Below are 20,776 nucleotides of genomic sequence, written 5' to 3' on the forward strand. Positions count from 1 at the left end.
TATTTCTAACCCTCTGGCTGGTAATCTGCACACTAAGGAGCCCCACCAGGTGGCCCATGCACAAAGGACCACCCGCTGGGCTTCTGTCAGCAGGGACCCAGTCACACGTTGAGGTGCTTTAACAGCGCAAGCGGGCCCTTGCTTTTCGGCAGCAGGCTGGGAGGAAGTGACGGCCACGCATCACTTCCTCCCACAAAGAGAGGAGCGCGCAGGAAAGAAAAGTAGGCAGATTGGAGGGGGGCTGGCCAAGAGCTCTAGACCCCAACTCCCAGCACCTTCAGCCACCAGCAGGAAAGGTAGGAAACTGGAGGGTGGGTTTTAAAGTGTATGTCTGTGTCAGTATGTCTGTCAGTGTGTGTGTGTCAGTATGTTTGTGTGTGTGTCATATCTGTGTGTGTCAGTATGTTTGTGTGTCAGTATGTCTTTGTGTGTCAGCATGTCTGTGTGTCAGCATGTCTGTGTGTCAGTATGTCTTTGTGTGTGTCAGTATATCTGTGTCAGTATATCTGTGTGTGTGTGTCAGTATGTTTGTATGACAGCATGTCTGTGTGTGTCAGTATGTCTCTGTGTGTGTCAGTATATCTGTGTGTGTGTGTGTGTGTGCTTGCAATCACGCCAACACCACATACAAACATATTCCACAAAAACACACAAAAACTGCTTAGTGCTAAATACAGACCTGCAAACATGAGTAAATGATAGAGCCCCAGCTGTCAATGCATTTCTGGAGTTGCACGACAGATGGGGATCTACCTTTTAATCACCCGTGCAACAGAGAGACCGCCAAGAATTCTTGCACCTCTCTACTTTAGGTCCGCCACTGTGTTGAGGTGGAGGACGTGATTGCATGCCTGGGAAGGGGGGACAGGGTCCAGGGGGCCCTAAGCAAATGCTTTGCCCAGGGTCCAGTCATTATTAAAGACAGCTCTGCATATATACGCACAAATACAACGATACAAAGCAATTACAGTAAAAATAACACAAGCAGAATACGGCAGCATACACACCTCGATTTATAAAAAAAATAGGACCGGCACGCTGCAGGACATCACAATCCTATATCGGCACAGTGCTGCTAAAAGGTTGCTCCCTGTCCTAGGTCGTTTAACATGGCCATATATTTTATAAAATGGCCTAGTAAACTTGTTTTTAACCTTACCTGTTTCAAGAGATTTAAAAAAACTACAATATTCTTCTAAGTTTGATCTCCTCTTGACAACAGCAATATGACTTATATACAAAGATCGTATTTACTGAATCGCCACAAACGCCAGTCATTAGGCTTTCATCCAGAATGGAATCGCTTCATAGGAAACAGTAGAGACACAACTCCATTTGATATTCACTATATGACGTGGCAGATTCATGGCCTTTTATGGCATAAATGCTATGCCAAGTAAAACCAGGTTTGTGAGTTCCATCACTAAAATCAACCCTTCAATGCCACAGCGTAGGACAACACAATATGCTGTTCTCACTGAACGTGAATGCAATGGAAGTTACACATGATGATGAGCAACTGAGCCTGTGATTTTCATTTCTCTCGTTTATCATGGCAGAGGCGATACTCTTTTAATAGTTAAAATAGAAATAAATAAAAACTGATGAGGGTGTGTGACTTTCTTTCCACTCTTTAGTAATTTATTAAAAGAGTGCAAGAGATGGCGATGCCCCTTATAAAAGGTACAGCCTGCATGAAGGGTCCCAGAGATGCCTCCTGGGTCCTGTATACAAATCATAGCCCTCATAATACCAGGAGGGATAAACTCACGCATTACAGAAACAATGGTTACCCCTAGCTACCCCCACCCCTCTAATTATGTCCATACCTATTCCTTTCATACTAATTAATAGTAATATTTCATACTCATTGTCCATGTCTTGATGGGATATCTTCTATTCTGTTTTCTGTCAACCAAATATCCATTAATCCAGAGCATTAAGTGGTTGGAGGGTTCCATGTATTGTGAACACTCAAAGCAGAGGAGGCCTGGGCATCTGTTGGACTGTTGATGGGGGCCATGCATTTTATACAGGGTCCATGAGAATGGGCATATCCTAGGTCGTTTAACATGGCTATATATTTTATAAAATGGCCTAGTAAACTAGGCATTTGGTGGACTCTATCAATATATCACTCTGCATCCAACAGCTCCGGGGTGGAGATAGAGTAGAGACTGGTTCTCTCCTGGTATTATTTATTTATTATTTTTTGATGTACTTTAAAGATATATAGACCTGATTAGGGTCTGACTTTTTCGTGTTTACATTTACTGTTTTTACTCTTCATAGCTGTAAACAGTGATGATGTGCCAATGTTTGTAGTTATAATTGACATGCTTATGCCTGCTGTTTATCGTCACGCTTTTTTAGTACGTATAGTACTAAAGTAGTATAAAGTAGTTATACTTGAAAACCAATCTGCTATGTGTGATAGTAAATATCACAGATCTTTAAACTGATATCTGAGTGTAACTGGTTTCAACAGCGGCACAACTATTTACAGTGCCTATTGAATCTACATGATGAAATGGAAAAGGAATTCCAAATGATTACGTCACATTGATATAATTGCATAGAGAAATCATTCATAATTATTTTTAAATTTATAAACATCTAAATCACTGGGCAGGTTAATTGATTTGCAAGATTATAGACCGGGTTTGGTTGAAATGACAGAGTTAAGGATTGCAAATACCAGGTTTAATCTCTGAAAACGATCAACGAAAAACTTTAATTCTTCCAAGGTCAATAAAATGTGAACTCTTAATATGCACAAGAATAAATATGATTAATCAGCTGCCAATTCAGTTAAGTCTAACAAAGTATTACGCATTTTAAATCCCCTAAATGGAAACGTGTACTATGTGATTAATTATTTTATTTATTTACTTTATTCCCAGAACAGATTACCGGTATATACAGATTGTGAATACATTACTTATTTTTCGGGTGACCAAGAAGGATTCCTCTACCTAATCTGTGGTACTAAAACTTTAAGCCCTGCATATGACAATAAAAAAAGGAAATTACAAAAACACCTGTGCTGCTGTGGGAGCCAATCCACTCACCCCCAATGTTAGATGTGGGACCACCACCAGCTTGTGAAACAGCCCCGTAAAAAGTCAATTGGCTTCTACAGTGATAATTCTAATTTACACCACATTTACTTGACAATACACTCATGATTCTTTGCCAGATAATTGTATAAAGTGACTATTGGTACACTAACAGTGTTAGTGTAAGCACCTTAAGGAATTTACATGATTGCAAAGGGCATGGTGCTTAAAGCAATACGAGCCCACTCTCATAGAATGGGTTATAGCATCAATGATTTGTGAAAATTGCAGCCACTTTAAGAATCCCATAAAGGTTGTGAATCAGGTTATCTGGAATACACATTTCCCAGGTTGCCAGTGTAAAATGTTGACGCGTTTGTACATGCATCATAAACATGACGCATGCACATTAAGGAAGACTTTCTTTCCTCTCTGGAGAGAGAGCAGAGTCCCTGACTGCGCATGCATGACTCCTGGCTTTCCTGACACACAGGTCAGTTCCCTGCTGTGACAAACATACACAAACACAATAAGGATAAAATTGGCACAATATGTTCCAGGCAGGGCCGGCGCGTCCATAAGGCGGCACAGGCGGCCGCCTTAGGGCGCACCGGCCCGGGGGCGCAAATGTCGGGGTGACCGGCAGGAGGGAAGCGCACAGCGTCCCTTTCCTGCCGGTCACTTCTTGAAGCGTGGCCGAGCGGCAGCATCATCCCCACAAATCAGCCTTCTTCCCTACAGTGCCGCGGACTGTGTGGAGGGGGCGGGGATATGAACACGTCATATCCCTGCTCCCTCTGTAGCACACAGCGCGCCCAGCAGGGGCGGAGCTAACGCTGGCCACCTTCATTTCAGCATGGGAGGACTTCCTCCCAAGAAGACTGCAGAGAGCAGAATGCAGAGAGGAGGGGGGCTGGGCAGGACTAGCTCCAACTCCCAACTACCTGAGCCAGCACTCTAGATCCCAGGTAAGCCACCCTCCTGTGTATGGCTAGAAAAGTGTATATTTTGATCAGCATGTTTGTGTGTGTATGTCTGTCAGTGTGTCTGTGTGTGTATATATCTGTCTGTGTGTATCTATATGTCTGTCAGTGTGTCTGTGTATGTCTGTCTGTTAGTGTGTCTTTGTGTGTGTATATGTCTGTCAGTGTGCCTGTATGTCTGTCTGTGTTTCTGTCAGTGTCTTGTGTGTTTCTGTCTGTCAGTGTCCGTGTGTGTATGTCTGTCAGTGTGTCTGTGTGTGTGTGTGTATATCTTTCTGTCAGTGTGTCTGTGTGTATCTATATGTCTGTCAGTGTGTCTTTGTGTGTGTATGTGTGTGTGCGTATGTCTGTCAGTGTGCCTGTATGTCTGTCAGTGTATCTGTGTGTGTTTCTGTCTGTCAGTGTCTTGTGTGTTCTGTCTGTCAGTGTGTCTGTGTGTGTATATATCTGTCTGTCAGTGTGTCTGTGTGTGTATATATCTGTCTGTCAGTGTGTCTGTGTGTATCCATGTCTGTCAGTGTGTGTGTGTGTCTGTCAGTGTGTCTGTGTGTGTAACTGTATGTCTATCATTGTGTATGTGTGTATCTGTATGTCTGTCAGTGTGTCTGTATGTCAGTGTGTGTTTATCTGTATGTCTGTCAGTGTTTGTGTGTATCTGTATATGTGTGTCTGTCTATCTGAATGTGTATCCGTTTGTGTATATGTGTATCTGCATGTGTGTCAGTGTGTGCGTGTGTGGCAGTGTATGTGTATATGTGCATACATCTCAACATTCAAACACCAACACTACACACAAATAACCACCTGCATGCAAACTTCAACACTACATACAAACACACCCCTGCATTCAAATGTCAACACTACATACAAACACACGTCTGTATCAGACACCAAAATTATATATAAACACACACCTGCATTCAAAAACCCAACACTACACGTAAATGCATGCTTGCATTCAAACTCAAACACTACATACAAACTCACCCCTACATTCACAGAAACATACTCTATATCAACACATACTTACAGTCAAACACGCTCCGTGCTAAATACAATCCTGCAAGCATGGGGAATCGGTATAGCCCCAGCTTTCAAAGCATTGTTAAAGTTGCACGACAGATGGGGGTCTATCTTTTAGCCATCCTGTGTACATACACAGACCGTCATACAGAGACATACAGTCTGTATGTCTCTGTATGATGATCTGTGTATGTATTCAAAAGGAATAAACGCAGGCAACACTCTAATAGTAATAATGGTATATTTATTGATAGGTGAACCACCCCAAAGAAAGTGCAACGTTTCGGCTAAGCAGAGCATTATTGCATTATTAAGGCTCTGCTGAGCCGAAACATCACACTTTCTATGGGGTTGGTCACCTATCAATAAATATACCATCCTTACTATTGGAGTATTGCCTGCGTTTATTCCTTTTGAAGACTTTACTGGTGGATCCAGCGATGTCTGCCTGACGTCGGAGCAACTACCACTGTGGATGGCCGGAGCATTTACACGGTATCAGTGTGCAGGGTTCTTTGTTTGTCTGTCTTTGTATGTCTCTGTATGCCTTGTCTGTATGTCTCTTTATGACTGTCTGCGTATGTATGTCTCTGTATCACTGTGTATGTATGTCTCTATATGCCAATCTCTATGTTTCTTTATGTCTGTGTCTGTATTTTTGTGTGTGCCTGTGTCTGTATGAATGTATGTCTGTGTTTGTAATACAATGTACCTGAATGTGTAGATTGTATGACTGTGTTTGTTTGATTGTGTGCCTTTTATGACTGTGTGTCTGTATATCTTTGTGACTGTGTGCCTGAATAATTATGTCTGTGTGCTTGTATGGTTGTGTGTCTGTATGTTTGTGTATTTGTGCATGTATGTATTTTTGCCTGTATCTATGTCTATGTCTATATGGGAGAAAAAGAGAGATAGAAAGTGTCTGACGGGGAAGTAAGAAATACATAAGAGGGGTTGTATGAGACACACTAAAGGGGGGTGTAAGGCACAAAGGGACCAGAGGGGTAAGAGAGTGGATATGCAACACTAATGGGGGTAAAATTCAAAAGGGGGGCTACGAGACACAGAGGTGAAGATGCATTGGGTTTTTTGGGTGCGGGGGGGGGGGGGGGGGGCGTCAAAATGCATCTTCGCCTGTGTAGTCAAAAATCCTAGCACCGGCCCTGGTTCCAGGCTGCCTGATGGACAGCCCCAATATGACTGCTATCATTTTCTGGAAGATTTATGTACAGTGAGAAAATTTGGAACCATTTTTTCCGAAAATAGAATATTTTGTGGGACATCTGAATTTTGGTTGAATGTTGACACTGACTCGAAAACTGAATCAGAAGACTAGAAAAGGGCTTGAAAATGGTGCAATCAGTGTGCTGCAAAGTACATACCTATGCTGATAAGAGCTCCCACCCCCATTTGGTTCACAGATCAAGTAAGAAAAGGTAACCAATCGACAAGTCAACAAGAGGAGCAATAAAAAAATATATATATTTATATAGTATACATTGATTAAATATAGATCTTTTTACTAATAATATGAGATAATGAGAGTGGACAAAAACTTAGAAGAACTTGCCCTTCGATAAATCCCCGCTCAGGTCTCAAAAAGGTTTTTGCTCACTTGCTCCATCACAGAAAGAACCTCTTCCAAGGCATATCAGACTGATCTCACCCATAAGGACAGTCCAGAATTGAAATTTCAGCAAGTTCTCACTGAACGAGAGATACAGCAGCTCTGGAGGTGCCACTGACCCCGCACAGTGACTAAAGTTGCCTAACGACCCAGAAGTCCTTCTAGTGGCTTTTTGGTAGACAGCCACAAGATGTGGAGTTAATCCTTTAAAGGTAATTATTGCAGTTTATTAAAAACTGCAATAATTAGCTTTGCATTGTTAAGGAACCTGGGACACTTAAGATCACTTCAATGAGCTGAAATGGTTTGGGTGTCTATTGTGTCCCTTTAGGAAAAATAAGATGGGCAAAAGAAGTATTACATGCTCTAACCTAAAGTTATAGCAATTATTAAATTATCATTTTTATTATTATAAATTACTAAAAAACAAAACAATACTTAAACCATTTACATATAATGTGCGAAACAACAAGGAAAAGGTTTCAAATCTATAGTGATAGTTAGAGATGTCCCAAACAGTTAGCCGGGAACTGTTCGCCGGCGAACATAGCTTGTTCGCGGTCGCCGCGGCGGGCGAACATATGCGATGTTCGGTCCGCCCCCTATTCGTCATGGAGGTGGGAGGGTCTGGGAGGGGGGGTCTGCTGCTGATTGGCTGGAATGTGTCTGCTGACTGTGAGGTACAGGGTCAAAGTTTACTCAATGATGACGATAGGGGGCGGACCGAACATCGCATATGTTTGCCCGCCGTGGCGACCGCAAACAAGCTATGTTCGCCGGCGAACAGTTCCCGGCGAACTGTTCGGGACATCTCTAGTGATAGTTTAAAAATGAATCTCCATGGTAACATAAAAATTGTGGGTAAAAAAGGGTTTCAGTACCTTTTAAAAAGTGCTTACACTTTGAGGTAAAAGATTGGGTCCATGAACCATGTGTTTCATTCATTTTCTATGAATGATATTAGCACTATGTAATATTTTGTTGCAACTATCGTATATTTTTCCTGGCTGACACCTGTGCAAACCTTTCAGACTATGCACTTAGACTAGAGCGTCGTTGACTTGTTTTTTTTTTAATGTAATTTAAAACCATTAGAGTTCCATCTCCAGTTTATCTCACGTTGCACATTGGATTTCCACTTACAAACATACTGAGAATAAACAATGTAAAAATAGTGGCTAATTTTCTATAAATAGACACATCTTTTAAACATCCGTTTGGTTTGAGTTAAAAAAGACTGAAACTATTTAACATTTAAAAAAATTGTAATTGTATATTTCTTTTTCGACAATTTTTTATGCACTGTTAGGAGGAGATATTTGTATTTCATATACTGCTTTTTTAATGAATTTTTTGTTTGGTATGTAGTGATTTTTGTTTTCTCTATGTCAAGGTATTTTTCGTCATTTTTTTAAAATTTATTGTCATGTTTTACTATTAATCAAAAGTGTTATTGCTTTGTTTATTGATTTTATTTTATGTTTGATTAAAACCAGAGGAGAATTAACTTTTTTGAAAGTCTTAAAGACAGTAATGTGGCTGTTGTACTAGACAATTTCTACTTGTTGCTTTCTGCATAAGTTCATAAAACCACAATTTTTGATGAATGACAATAATAGTTATAAATATGTATGTAAATAATAGTCCGCTTTTTACATACAAAAGTCTAAAACGTGAAAAAGAAACACTTTCCTCTATTTTATTTTTTCGAACAAGGCTTGAAGCACAAGTAACACAATCTTTTATGATTCATATGAAATGTTACTGCTGGCAATGAAAAGGTTACAAATTAACATTAATTATTCTTTACCAAGTTACTGCCGGAGGGTAAATTATTCACATTCCGCTCCAGTGTCAAAAAAATTTACATATGTTGGTAGAAAATTTGATAATTTCTAATCTGAATAAAACTTTATGAATTGTAACGAGAAAAAAAGAAGAGCCTTCTACATTGTATCTTTGTTGCAGTAATTAAATGGCACAAAGTTGTCTAACATTATATCATCTCTCACCTTGACAAAACGTCCCATCGTCTGCCGTAAACTGCAATCTTCCTGAGGATGACTGATAACCTTCTAGGCAGGAACAATTATACCCTCCAGGTGTATTCTCGCACTTTGTGTGGTCCCCACACTTGTTCTCATTACACTCATCTATATCTGCAAACACCATGCAAAATTGAAATTTAATAAAGTAGTTTTGGAATATAAACCCTCTTCTTAAAGAACAATGTCTCGTAGCACAAATCAAAATTGCAATTATGTAACAGAAAAACAGAATATTTATCTTTTTGGACAAGCATTTCATGTTTCTTGTCTGGCTGATGGAACCCAAATTAGAAAAAAAAATCAACCCTACTTCTTAAACTAAAGTTTGAGGATAAAAACATTAGGATAAAACATTAGGGATATCTCTGAATACAGCTTGTAACCCCACCGTGCCCTACAATTGGAGATACCTGGGAATTGTCTCTACATAGAGACTCACATGTTTAATTAAAATTCTCAACATCATTGAGTACATGCATAATCGAGTTAGAGGCACATATTTTGGTGTGAAAGGTGATATAAGTTTAATAATGAAAAATAATGTTTTATAGGTCAGTTAATCATCTAGAAAACCACAAAGGATTTTTCTTTTTGTTTAGCTGCAAGTACATTTAGGAACGGGGGAATTGTGGCTAGAACTGTTGAGTTCTTTGAAAGTCCAATGAGGTTTATTCTTTATAAAGAATGCTAAAATTGGTGTACTTAATTTAAAAAAAAAACAAAAAAACAAAGAAACAGTTATATTACCATTGGGAACAATGCCTTTCTGTACCACTTATAATATTTTAAAAAATATATAAAAAGAAAGCTTAAATGGCATGTTATTTTCTTTTCTGAAATTGTGCTTGTTATAATGCAAAATAATAGTTTCTGTAAGACATATTCATATTAAAATCTGTATTGATGATAAATGTATGTATGTGTAAGATAACATTGCACATTTTGTTTCTATAGAATGTAGCCCCATGTAGCTAGAGCGCAGCTAAGCGGAAAAAGGCCTTGACAGGGGTTAGGAGGCGGGCTTAGGAGGAAGTAAGCGAGGGTTGGAATTATGGGTAAGTGGGATTGGCTATTTAAATGAGCAGCCATTTTAGGTGAGTCATTCTAACTTCCTACCTGGTCGAGTTTGTCCCACCCACCCTCCCTTTGTTTGTTTTGTGTTTATTTAACCCGTTTCTTTCACAGCGGCGGGACGGGGAGCTGAAGGAGAGGAAATAGGCTCCCCTGGATGAACGTGAGGTGGAATAAACAGATTGTGGTCATCGGTGGTTGAGAGGTTTCGAGTCCTGGAGGTGGCTCAGAACCTGGTGGGGCAGGGGTATCCGGGTATACCCCTGCCGTGGTTAATGGTGGTTGGCACTTTGATATAAAGTTGGTGTATGTTATAATTATGTATATATGTGTTATTATATGGGGGTCATTGCCTTTTATATGGTAGCCGAAGGAACAGGATGCGAGGGGGCGGAGTATGGGGGCAATGACCCATGTTTACCTGTTAATTTATTATCGATATTATTATTATTATTATTATTATTATTATTATTATAATTATTGGTTAATAAAGCTGTGGACAAATTTCCCCATACTACTTAGTGTCTGAGTATTATTGGGTTAGGTTATGGGGGTGGTTTGTCCTGGATTCCGACTGCCCAAATGGCGACTATAGACCTGTCAAGGTTTATAGAGATAAAGATTGGCAATCAGACAGACATGCATGCATTCTGCCCGTCTTGTCTGTCTAATCTCTATATCTGGATTGTTTTGAAGCTTGGAATATCTGACCCCTAGTTTGCCTTAGATTTCTGGATATATTACCCCAGGCTTACATTGTATCTCTCAGTATGCATCTCTGTGCATTTGACCCATTACTTGCCTGACATCTCTTAGTATCTGACCTCTAACTTGTGTCACATCTTTGGATATCTGACCCATAGCTTTTCTTAGAGCTTGGTGTATTTAACCCTTAGCTTGACTCCCACCTATGTGTATCACAAACCTGGCCTGCTATCCAAATCTTAGTAAGTGAGAACACCTAACTTGTCTCAAAGGCTATGATTCCCCACCACCTTGCCATCCAACACACACACACATATATATATATATATATATATATATATATATACTTACTTAATTGGATAGAAACATAGAATGTGAAGGCAGATAAGAACCCTTCGGCCCATCTAGTCTGCCCAATTGTCTAAATACTTTCATTAGTCCCTGGCCTTATCTTATAGTTAGGATAGCCTTATGCATATCCCACGCATGCTTAAACTCCTTTACTGTGTCAATCTCTACCACTTCAGCTGGAAGGTTATTCCATGCACCCTCTATCCTCTCAGTAAAGTAATACTTCCTGATATTATTTTTAAACCTTTGCCCCTCTAATTTAAGACTATGTCCTCTTGTTGTGGTAGTTTTTCTTCTTTTAAATATAGTCTCCTCCTTTTCTGTGTTGATTCTCTTTTTGTATTTAAATGTTTCTATCATATCCCCCCTGTCTCGTCTTTCCTCCAAGCTATACATGTTAAAGGGACACCATAGTCACCAGAACAACTACAGCTTATTGCATTTGTTGTGATTTTTGTAGCAGCGATTAGCTCTTTACATTGTGACTAATAAAATTAAACTGATTCCAGGATAAGCCAAAGGAATGCCAGTAATGCAGATACTTCCTCTATCAGGAAGCAGTGTATATTGTGAGACACACGGAATTATAATCAGCAACAACAAAAAAACCAAAACACATTGTATAGATTCTGAATCTGTGCAAAAAAATTCTTACCAGATTTAAAAAAATTTTTTTACATTTTGGGATTTTTACTTGCAGTTCAGTAAGAGGAAATTATTTTCTATGTGTGAATAAAGAAAATGAAATCTAGTGAATTTAATTGCCTCTGGCTCTAGCAAGAAGTAAAACTATGCCTCTCTAAATGTGAACTCATCGAGAGAAAAATGGTATGATGTTTTAAAAATCAGAATGCTTTGCGTGTTTCTCAAGTCAATTAAATATTGATTTCGGTTTGTGAGGATGAAGTACAGCCTGTAATCAGTTCACAAGTCACTTTGGAGACATGAACAAAGAAAAAAACTGTATTTGCTAGCAATAGAATAAAGGATTTGCCTGTTTTCATTTGATAGGCAAATTGCATATTACAATGTGAGACAAAACATAAAAATGCAAATTTACGGTGACTAAGATTCAGTGGTCCTTTGACTGTAAGTCACGGCTGTGGCAACATGAATTGTGTGCCAGTTCACGCAAGCAGCATTGTTACAATTGGGTGTTCTTTAGACATAATAATAATAATAATAATTATGGAGTAATGATCGATACCTTATTAACATAGATGTGCAATATATTAGCAGAAAAATAGAATATGCATTTTCAATATTCATTTTCTTGTGTAACTCAGCTTTGCTGCATGCCCTTTTGATTGCTCTGGTATATCGTACTCTTTATCTCGTCTCATGGTGCTAATACTTTCCTAAATGGTATGTGATTGTACACGTGATTGTAACAGAATGAGAGTTCTTTTCTAAGCCAGGATAGTGGATTTACAGCGATGTCATGGTCATTTTTAATTCAGAAGTAATTTCACAGGAGACACTGAACAGTAGAAGCAAAGATGAAGGCACTGCTGAATGCACCAAGTACCCTGGTCACTAACATATTGGTGATGGTACTATGAAGCTAATGCTAGTAATTACTGTACTTACCCGATCCTAGTGCTGGGTTGGGGCTCAGCGTCATCCGACTGGGGGAGCTAACTTATGAAGTTTTAACTGACGCTGCATGTCCTCATGCAGAGCGTGAGGATGTTCGACGTCAGTTAGGTGACCAAAAGTCACCTATCATGCAAGAAGTGCCTCTAGTAGCTGCCTGATTGACAGCCACTACAGGCAGTCTTAGTCCTGCAATGTAATCGTTGCAGTTTCTCTAAAACTGCCATGATTTACATTGCAAGACTAAGGGGGATAGGGACACTGCACCTATACCACTTTAATGAGCCAAGGTGGTCTGTGTGCCTATAGTGTCCCTTTAAGTACTTTGGGGTTTATTCACTAAATATAAAAAATTGAAATGGCTAAATATAGGCTGCATTAACCAATGCAGACACGTTCGCCACCTTGTCTTCTCTCATTTATAACACTGCCGAAGGAGCAGTGATAGGCTGAATGGAGGGAGTCCCTCAAAGGAAGGAGCAGTGATAGGTGGGATTGGAGGAAGTCCTGCAGAGGAAGAAGCATTGATTAGCTGAATGGAAGCAGTCCGGAGGAGGAAGGAGCAGTCATAGGCTGAATGGAGGGAGTCCCACAGAGGAAGGAGCTGAATGGAGGAAGTCCGACAAAGGAATAAGCAGTGATGGGCTGAATGGAGGGAGTCTCTCAGAGGAAGGATCAGTGATAGGCTGAATGGAGGGAGTCCCTCAAAGGAAGGAGCAGTGATAGGTGGGATTGGAGGAAGTCCCGCAGAGGAAGAAGCATTGATAGGCTGAATGGAAGCAATCCTGAGGAGGAAGGAGCAGTGATAGGCTGAATGGAGGGCATTCAACAGAGGAAGGAGCAGTGATGGGCTGAAAGAAGGCAGTTCCGAGGAGAAAGGAGCAGTGATAGGCTGAATGGAAGCAGTCCTGAGGAGGAAGGACCAATGATAGGCTGAATGGAGACAGTCCTGAGGAGGAAGGAGCAGTGATAGGCTGAATGGAAGCAGTCCTGAGGAGGAAGGAGCAGTGATAGGCTGAATGGAGACAGTCCTGAGGAGGAAGGAGCAGTGATATGCTAATTGGAAGCAGTCCTGTGGAGGAAGGAGCAGTGATAGGCTGAATGGAGGGCGTCCCACAAAGGAAGGATTAGTGATAAGCTGTATGGAGGGAGTCCAAAAGAGGAAGGATCAGTGATAGACTGAATGGAAGCAGTCCTAGGAGGAATGAGCAGTGACAGGCTGAATGGAGGGAGTCCCACAGGGAAAGGACCAATGATAGGCTGAATGGAGGAAGTCCCACAGAGGAAGGAATAGTGATAGGCTGCATGGAGGGAGACCTGAGGAGGAAGAAGCAATGATGATCCCAGAGAATATTTACCTCTTTACCGTTATTGGTTATTGTGTTCAAGCAGTGACAGATCTAGGCACGTACATTCTTATACTGCTCCTTCCTCCTTAGGACTGCCTCCATGCAGCAGCACAGGATCGGCTGGTTCCATCTAGCCAGTTCTCAATGCATCTTGAAATTGATTCTTGTACAAATCCTAATAACCCCCAATAACATTGAAACATTTCTATTTAAAGCCACGTGTGGCTTAATCTATGAAAAGCATGAATTAACCTCTTCAAGTAAGCCAAGAGTAAGTTCAGAAGGCTTCTCTTACAATGTATATTAAGTTGATTAATTAACATTTTAAAATGTAAAGTAATTCATGGCTGAGTGTTCTGTGCATTCACAGTTGCTTCTGCTCTCAGAGAAAGCGCATGTTAAACTCATGTTTAATTTTGCCTCCATATTTCCTTTGTAATGGGATTAAAGGGTCATTCCAACCACTATTATTCTTATTATTATTATTATTATTCTATTATTTATAAAGCGCCAGCTAATTCCATTGCCAGCAAATTCCGTACATGTGCAACCAATGACCATTTCTTCTTTTAGAAGTGGTTATGGTGGTTTGCGTCAGGATGTGCAACGTGTCTGCTTGAAACACTGCACGTACTTAGATATTTTGCACTTGTGTGTTGAGGGCTAGTTACACTCCCAGCACATGTGACGTTGGCAGCTGGGAACACTGTTACTGACTGCCAAATATACATTTCATGTTTGTCAACAGTGCACTCAGTGAGCTGGTGACAAACTTAATTTTCTCTCTTACATGCAATGCGCCTTCAAGGGGAGGCTCGCTCTTCACTGTCTCCAAAAGCAGTTCCTCCCACCACCCTGAATTGAATAGGTTTTTAACTACCCCCCTGTACATCCCCTCCCTCCCTTCCTCACTCCCCTACCCATCTCAGATTGTGCGCATATGCTCTGAGCTGGGAAAACGGTCCAATCAATGGAAGGGAGTGAAAAAGAGAAAGAGATAATGTTAGATCCAGGAGCTATGAGCCAATGATAACCCTTGAATAGATGCCTCCACTAATGGGCAGCTGGCTCTGCAGTCTGAATGGCAACTCAATAGAAATTCCTGAAATTCCTTCTTAGAGGAGACTAGGGAGACTAGGTATGTGCAAAACCTACTGAACCTACTCAGATGCACTTAAGGAAGCTTCTTCAAACAGCTACCAATGAGGGGGGGGGGGAATGCCCTGCAGAATTAATTACAGAATTAATTAAAGGATTAATTACAGAATTAATTACAGAATTTTTTCCCATATGTTTTCACCTTACCACTCCCCTCCAGAAAAAATAATCTTAGTGTTTCTAAACTATTGCAAATAATTTCCCCACATGAAAACTGGTGGGGCACTGCCTTAAGTGCCCCTATGGATGAGTCTTCACTGGGTCCAATCAAATGCTTCTCTATGAGAAGCAGTGGATTGGACCATGATCAGTCACCTGACATCACATGGGGCGTAAAAGGATGGATTTCAGGTAAGCTTCACAGTTTCACACTTTATAGTTAGCTTATAAGGAGAGGGGTACCTAGAACATAACGCCCAGTCGGGCCTAATAAACTACAAAATACAAAATGGTCAGAGTAAGAAAATCAATAAAATCAATGTCTGTTGACGTAAACAGTATAATGTATATGCATGCTGTCTACTTGTAAATCAGCTGCAATACTGCTTTAAATTACAAAATATATATATAACATGGCAAATAAAGAAAAATAATGTTTTTTTGCAGAAATTGAATGCAATGTCACTATCCAGAAGTAAATTTAGTAACATTGTTACTTCCTAGGAGACAGTGATGAAGAGATCTATTCTGTCTTCTTTCAACTCAGGATTATAATTGAATTTGATCACATTAATCATATTATTAAGATCAATAATTAAATACATAACTTATAAACTGGACAAATTAGTATCAGATTTATGAAAAAGGACACATCTACTTACCCTTACAATGGGTGCCGTCATTGGTTATAAATCTTTCAGAACCACTGGATTGAAATCCGGGCATGCATATACAGTAATAGCTTCCTTTAGTGTTTGTACAGTTGGCATGATCCCCGCAAAAAATGGTGGCATTTAGACATTCATTATCATCTATAAAACAAAAATCAGCCATCAGGTTTGGACAGGTTGATAAAAATAAAGAGCAAAGGTTCTGCGTTTTCCCTAATTACAGTCCAACCTTTGTGTCAGATACACTCCTTGTCATACAATGATATATGTACAAGAGTCACAAATACTGTGAAAATTGCAATTACCGGTACATTTGTTTTAATTAAACTGGCAATTATCGCCTTCAGACACAACAATTCTTCCTCAGCTCACTAATTAATATTTACATGTTTCACTCACCCACATAGCTTTTAAATAATAATAATGCAATAATGAAATGTAAAAATATCAACTGCTACGTTATACACCTGAAATTGTCATCATATATCCATATAAATTAACCTTATTGAGAACTTTAAAATTATGTTTTTAAAGAGTTTTTATTTTCGAGAATAGGGGGATTTGACAATAAAATAGCAAAAAAAGCTATTCTTGCTTTGACATTTTTTAACATAGAATTCTTAGACTGTGATAAAACTTGCCATTTATTGTAGTCTGCAGAACACACAAATGTACAAAAAATATTAAAACAACAACAACAATAGCTATATATCACACACGAATATTATATACTTTGATTTATTTTTTAATTTTTGTTTTTCACTATTTGTGTTTCATTTTCATCTACGCACCTCATACCACTAACATGAATCCAAATATGACCATACTGTTATTCTTAATAACCCTTTTCTCACTACAATTTTGCTAACTACCACCATAAGCACACACCTCAAACTGGAAAATAAATTATCATACACCATGGCCTGCTCTGTTGCTGTAACTTATCTGCTGAGTGCTGGTGGAGAGTTATAAAAAATAGCCCTCCTACCCCCACATCACAAAACTACAAAGTGAAACTGTAGCTCAAAACCAAAAAAGTGAACTGTTGGTTTTTGGAGATTTTAATATTGATTGGCTGAATCCTAAAAAAAATAAATCATGTAGGCTGTTTAAGACTTTGCAGCTAGCACAATTTATTTCCTCCCCAACTCACATTAATATTAAAAGCCAGAACCATACCTTGCTCGATTGGATTCTCTCCAATTGTCCTGACAGAATCCAGGAGGCAGGCGTTCTCCCTTACAGTGTACTGCATACGCAAAGTAAAGGCCACTAAATTCCCTCCCAAGATTATAATCCCCAGATCTTTAAAAAAGGTAATCTTGAATGTTTTTTAAATGATCTCAAGAACATACCATGGCACAGATTAGGTCTAATACCAGATCTAGACTCTGCAATTGCATTTTTTCAGTTCGAGCTCTTGCTTGTTTGGAATTTGCATGCCCCTCTGCGTAAAGTGCGACTAAAAGGGACACCCCTGCCCTGGGTTAAAGCTAACCTCAAATGTACCAGTTTAGAGATTCACTGTGGTCAAAGTTCAAGCATACTGGCTCCATGAACGATCACTGTACTTACAGACATTGGCGAAATGCATGCACAAAACAAACAAAAATGGCAAAGGCCCAATTTTTGAACAACAACCTATCAAACCAAAGAAACTTCTGGAAAATCATAAATAGCATACAACCCCCACACTCCACTCCCAACCCTCCACTGTCAAAATGGACAACCAAACACTGCAACACCCCATAGATGTAGCAAATGCCTTTAATAACTGTTTTGTTGGATGTGCTACCACCCTTGTTGCTAAGATAACAAATTACACTCATTTTCAGACCGCAAATAAAGATCAGGCCCTGCCAAATCTTCAAATTCCTCATTTAGAGAAATTCAATTTTAGACCTGTGCCTGTTAGTGTTGTTAATAAACATCTTAATAATTTAAATATGAAAAACCACCTAACTGCCGACATAGGGGAGACACTCAAATAATACTTTGTGATGAACACGGCCGAACAAACCTCGCCGACCATCAGATGGGAGGCTCACAAAAGCGTTGTTCGTGGGCACTTCATTCACCAGGGCACCACCCTCAAAAAACAGTCAGACAGCTGACTGAAAGAACCCGTGACGGACATACAAAGACTAGACGCGCTCAACAAAAATGCACAACACAGGGCACACTAGGCGACATTACTACAACTACGACGGGACCTGACCAGCCTCCTCCACAGGAAACACCACAGGGAAGTAGTCAAACACAAAGCCTTTTTTCTACTCCATGGCAACAAAAGCGGTAAACTGCTAGCCAGAATGCTCGCCAAAAAGAGACAAACAACGTACATCGATAGAATGAGGGACACACAAGGCACCCTGCAACACTTACCCTCTAAAATCCTAGACATAATACGGGGCTACTACTCAGACCTATATGCCCTCCCACAACCCCATTCAGATAAGGCGAAAGCCAACCTCCGGGAGAAAATTCACAGCTACCTGGCGGCCCACCCCCTCCTGTCAATAGAGAAAGAAGCCGCCGACCGACTAGATGAACCCATCTCTATCGAAGAACAGACCTTGGTCATCAAAATGACAAAGCAAGGCAAAAGCCCAGGCCTGGACGGGCTACCACTGAGGTATTATAAAACATTTGCAGACCACCTATACTCCCCTCTGCTAGACGCACTAAACGCACTACGGAAGGGACATCACCTTTCCAAGCAATCACTGACAGCACATATCACAATCATCCCATAGGGGGACAAAGACAGAGAATACTGTGGGAATTATAGGCCCATCTCGCTCATCAACTGCAATGTCAAACTAATGGCGAAAATCCTAGCTACACGTCTTCAAACACACATCCCCCAATGAATACACCCAGACCAGGTAGGCTTTGTCATGGGTCGGGAGGCGAGGGACAATATGGTCAGGGCGTTGACCCTCATGCATGGATGGGGGGGGAGACGGAGGCCTTCTTCTGCTGTCCACAGATGCAGAGAAGGCCTTTGAGAGGGTTGACTGGCAATACATGTTTCATACACTGACACACATAGGACTGGGACCACACTTCAGGAGCTGGATTGAGGCGCTGTACGATGCGCCATGCCATCGTCAACGGAGCCCTGACACCTGAATTTGCGATCCACAATGGCACCAGGCAGGGATGCCCCCTGTCCCCCCTGCTCTTCGTGCTGGAACTTGAGTTCTTATTAGCACATGTATGACACAATGCTGACATAGGGGACATCAGTAAGGGAGACACGCAGCATAAGGACACGCAGCATAAGCATATGCCGATTACCTCCTTTTCTTTGTCACCAACCCAGAGGTCACACTACCAAACATTCTGAAAGCATTCAGGGTATATGGGGAGATATCCAACCTCAAAATTAACTTCTTCAAGTGCTACGTCCTGAATGTTAGTGTACCCGAGACCAAGGCCGCCCCGCTGAGACAGAGACACATTCCAATGGGCAGAACACATGATACAATACCTGGGTACATGGTTGACCAAGAAGAACAAGGACCTATTCAGGGAAAACTTTGGTTAGGCAGGATCCAGGTCATAAAGATGAATTTCTTCCCGCGCTTACTATACCTCATGCAGGCCCTCCCTATAAATATCCCCAGACCCTTTTTTTTTTTTCAAATTTATATTTTATTGTTTTCAGCATATAGGTGGGGTACAGAAGAGAAAAGGGGATGGGTTAATGGGGGAGTACAAGTGACAAGTTATACAAGATGATTTGTAAGCATTGGAGCTCAATATATGGTTACATACATTCTTGCTGGTACAGTGTGTTAGCTATCAGCATGAAGTTATTACAAGAGTCTCATTTATTTCCTCTATTGCATCTACTATTCAAAGCAGAATACCGGCTTGGTTGGGTGCGTCTTCACGGCCCAGTTGGCGTATCTAAAGACCCTACTCGGTGTTATCCGCGTAGTAGTTGCCCAGCGTGGCCGGGAGGTCTTTATCGTTGAGCTCGAGATGTGTCACAGAATGGCACCTCTCTTTAAACTAATTGGTGCATCAGTGGGTATTCCCCATGGTGGGCAAGAACTGGGTGTAAGGTAATGGTAAGGCAAGGATGGGTTGAATGGTGGGGGTGGGGGCGAGAAATGGGGCGGGGGAGAGGTAGGTAGAGTGTGTCAACACCCGCGTATATATTATGCTCTCAGTTAGGTTCTGGTAGGACTAAATCTAGGGAACATTTGCCTGGGGCCACAGTGTCAGCTCGTTTCGTCTTATCATTTCACACTAGTCGTTTCTGTTTCATCAACCTCGTCCAACACCCCGTCCCAGCCCTCCCAGCATTTGTCAAACTCGAGTTTCTTGAGCGGAGACGTGATAGCCATCCGTTCGTAAATTTTGTACTGGGCGATTTTGGTTCGGAGTTGGGCTAAAGACGGGCAAATTGTTGATTTCCAGTGTGATGCTAATAGGTTTCTCGCTGCCAGTATGGTGAGGGCTGTGCTCTGCTTTTGTCCAGGGGTTAGGGTATCTGGGAGTATTAGCAGGAGGCACGAGGTTTTGGTTAGGTGGAACTGGGGGATATCGAGTTGTTTCAGCGTCTTGGTTACGGCAGCCCAAAGTGGCAGGATATCGCCGCATGACCACCACAGGTGCTCCAATGTTCCCACAGTTGCTCCGCATCTCCAACAAGTCTGGGGTGCGTTAGGGTATATTCGGTGGAGTCTCTGTGGGGTCATGTACCAGCGGTAAAGGAGCTTTCTATGGGCTTCAATGTGTGTGTAGCATTTGGTCCACCTGGATAGGCCATTAAGGGCCCGCAACCAATCTTCGTCAGTCAGGGTTATCCCACAGTCCGTTTCCCAGTGTGTTTTATAGGGATTTGTTTTGGTCGTAGTGAGCTCTTGCCATGCTTTGTAGCATAGTGTGAGCATTTTAGGTCTTGTGGGCGATGTCCAGCATCTGTCTATGACTAGGCTTGAATTGATTCTATCGGGGTT

The 20,776-nt window shown here is 41.0% G+C and overlaps 1 protein-coding gene across 1 annotated transcript in view; it reads right to left on the reverse strand.

Annotated features, from left to right (window-relative positions):
• The window catches only part of ADGRL4 (adhesion G protein-coupled receptor L4), a 160,057-nt gene that overhangs the window by 76,245 nt on the left and 63,036 nt on the right, over window positions 1-20,776 (reverse strand). The window contains exons 3-4 of the mRNA XM_063427971.1: window positions 15,792-15,941; window positions 8,705-8,851 (exon numbers count right to left, since the gene is read on the reverse strand). Coding sequence (XP_063284041.1) covers window positions 8,705-8,851; window positions 15,792-15,941 — 297 coding nt within the window. The remainder of the gene's footprint in view (window positions 1-8,704; window positions 8,852-15,791; window positions 15,942-20,776) is intronic.

Source organism: Pelobates fuscus, chromosome 7 (assembly GCF_036172605.1).
Source record: "Pelobates fuscus isolate aPelFus1 chromosome 7, aPelFus1.pri, whole genome shotgun sequence".
NCBI classification, from domain to species: domain Eukaryota; kingdom Metazoa; phylum Chordata; class Amphibia; order Anura; family Pelobatidae; genus Pelobates; species Pelobates fuscus.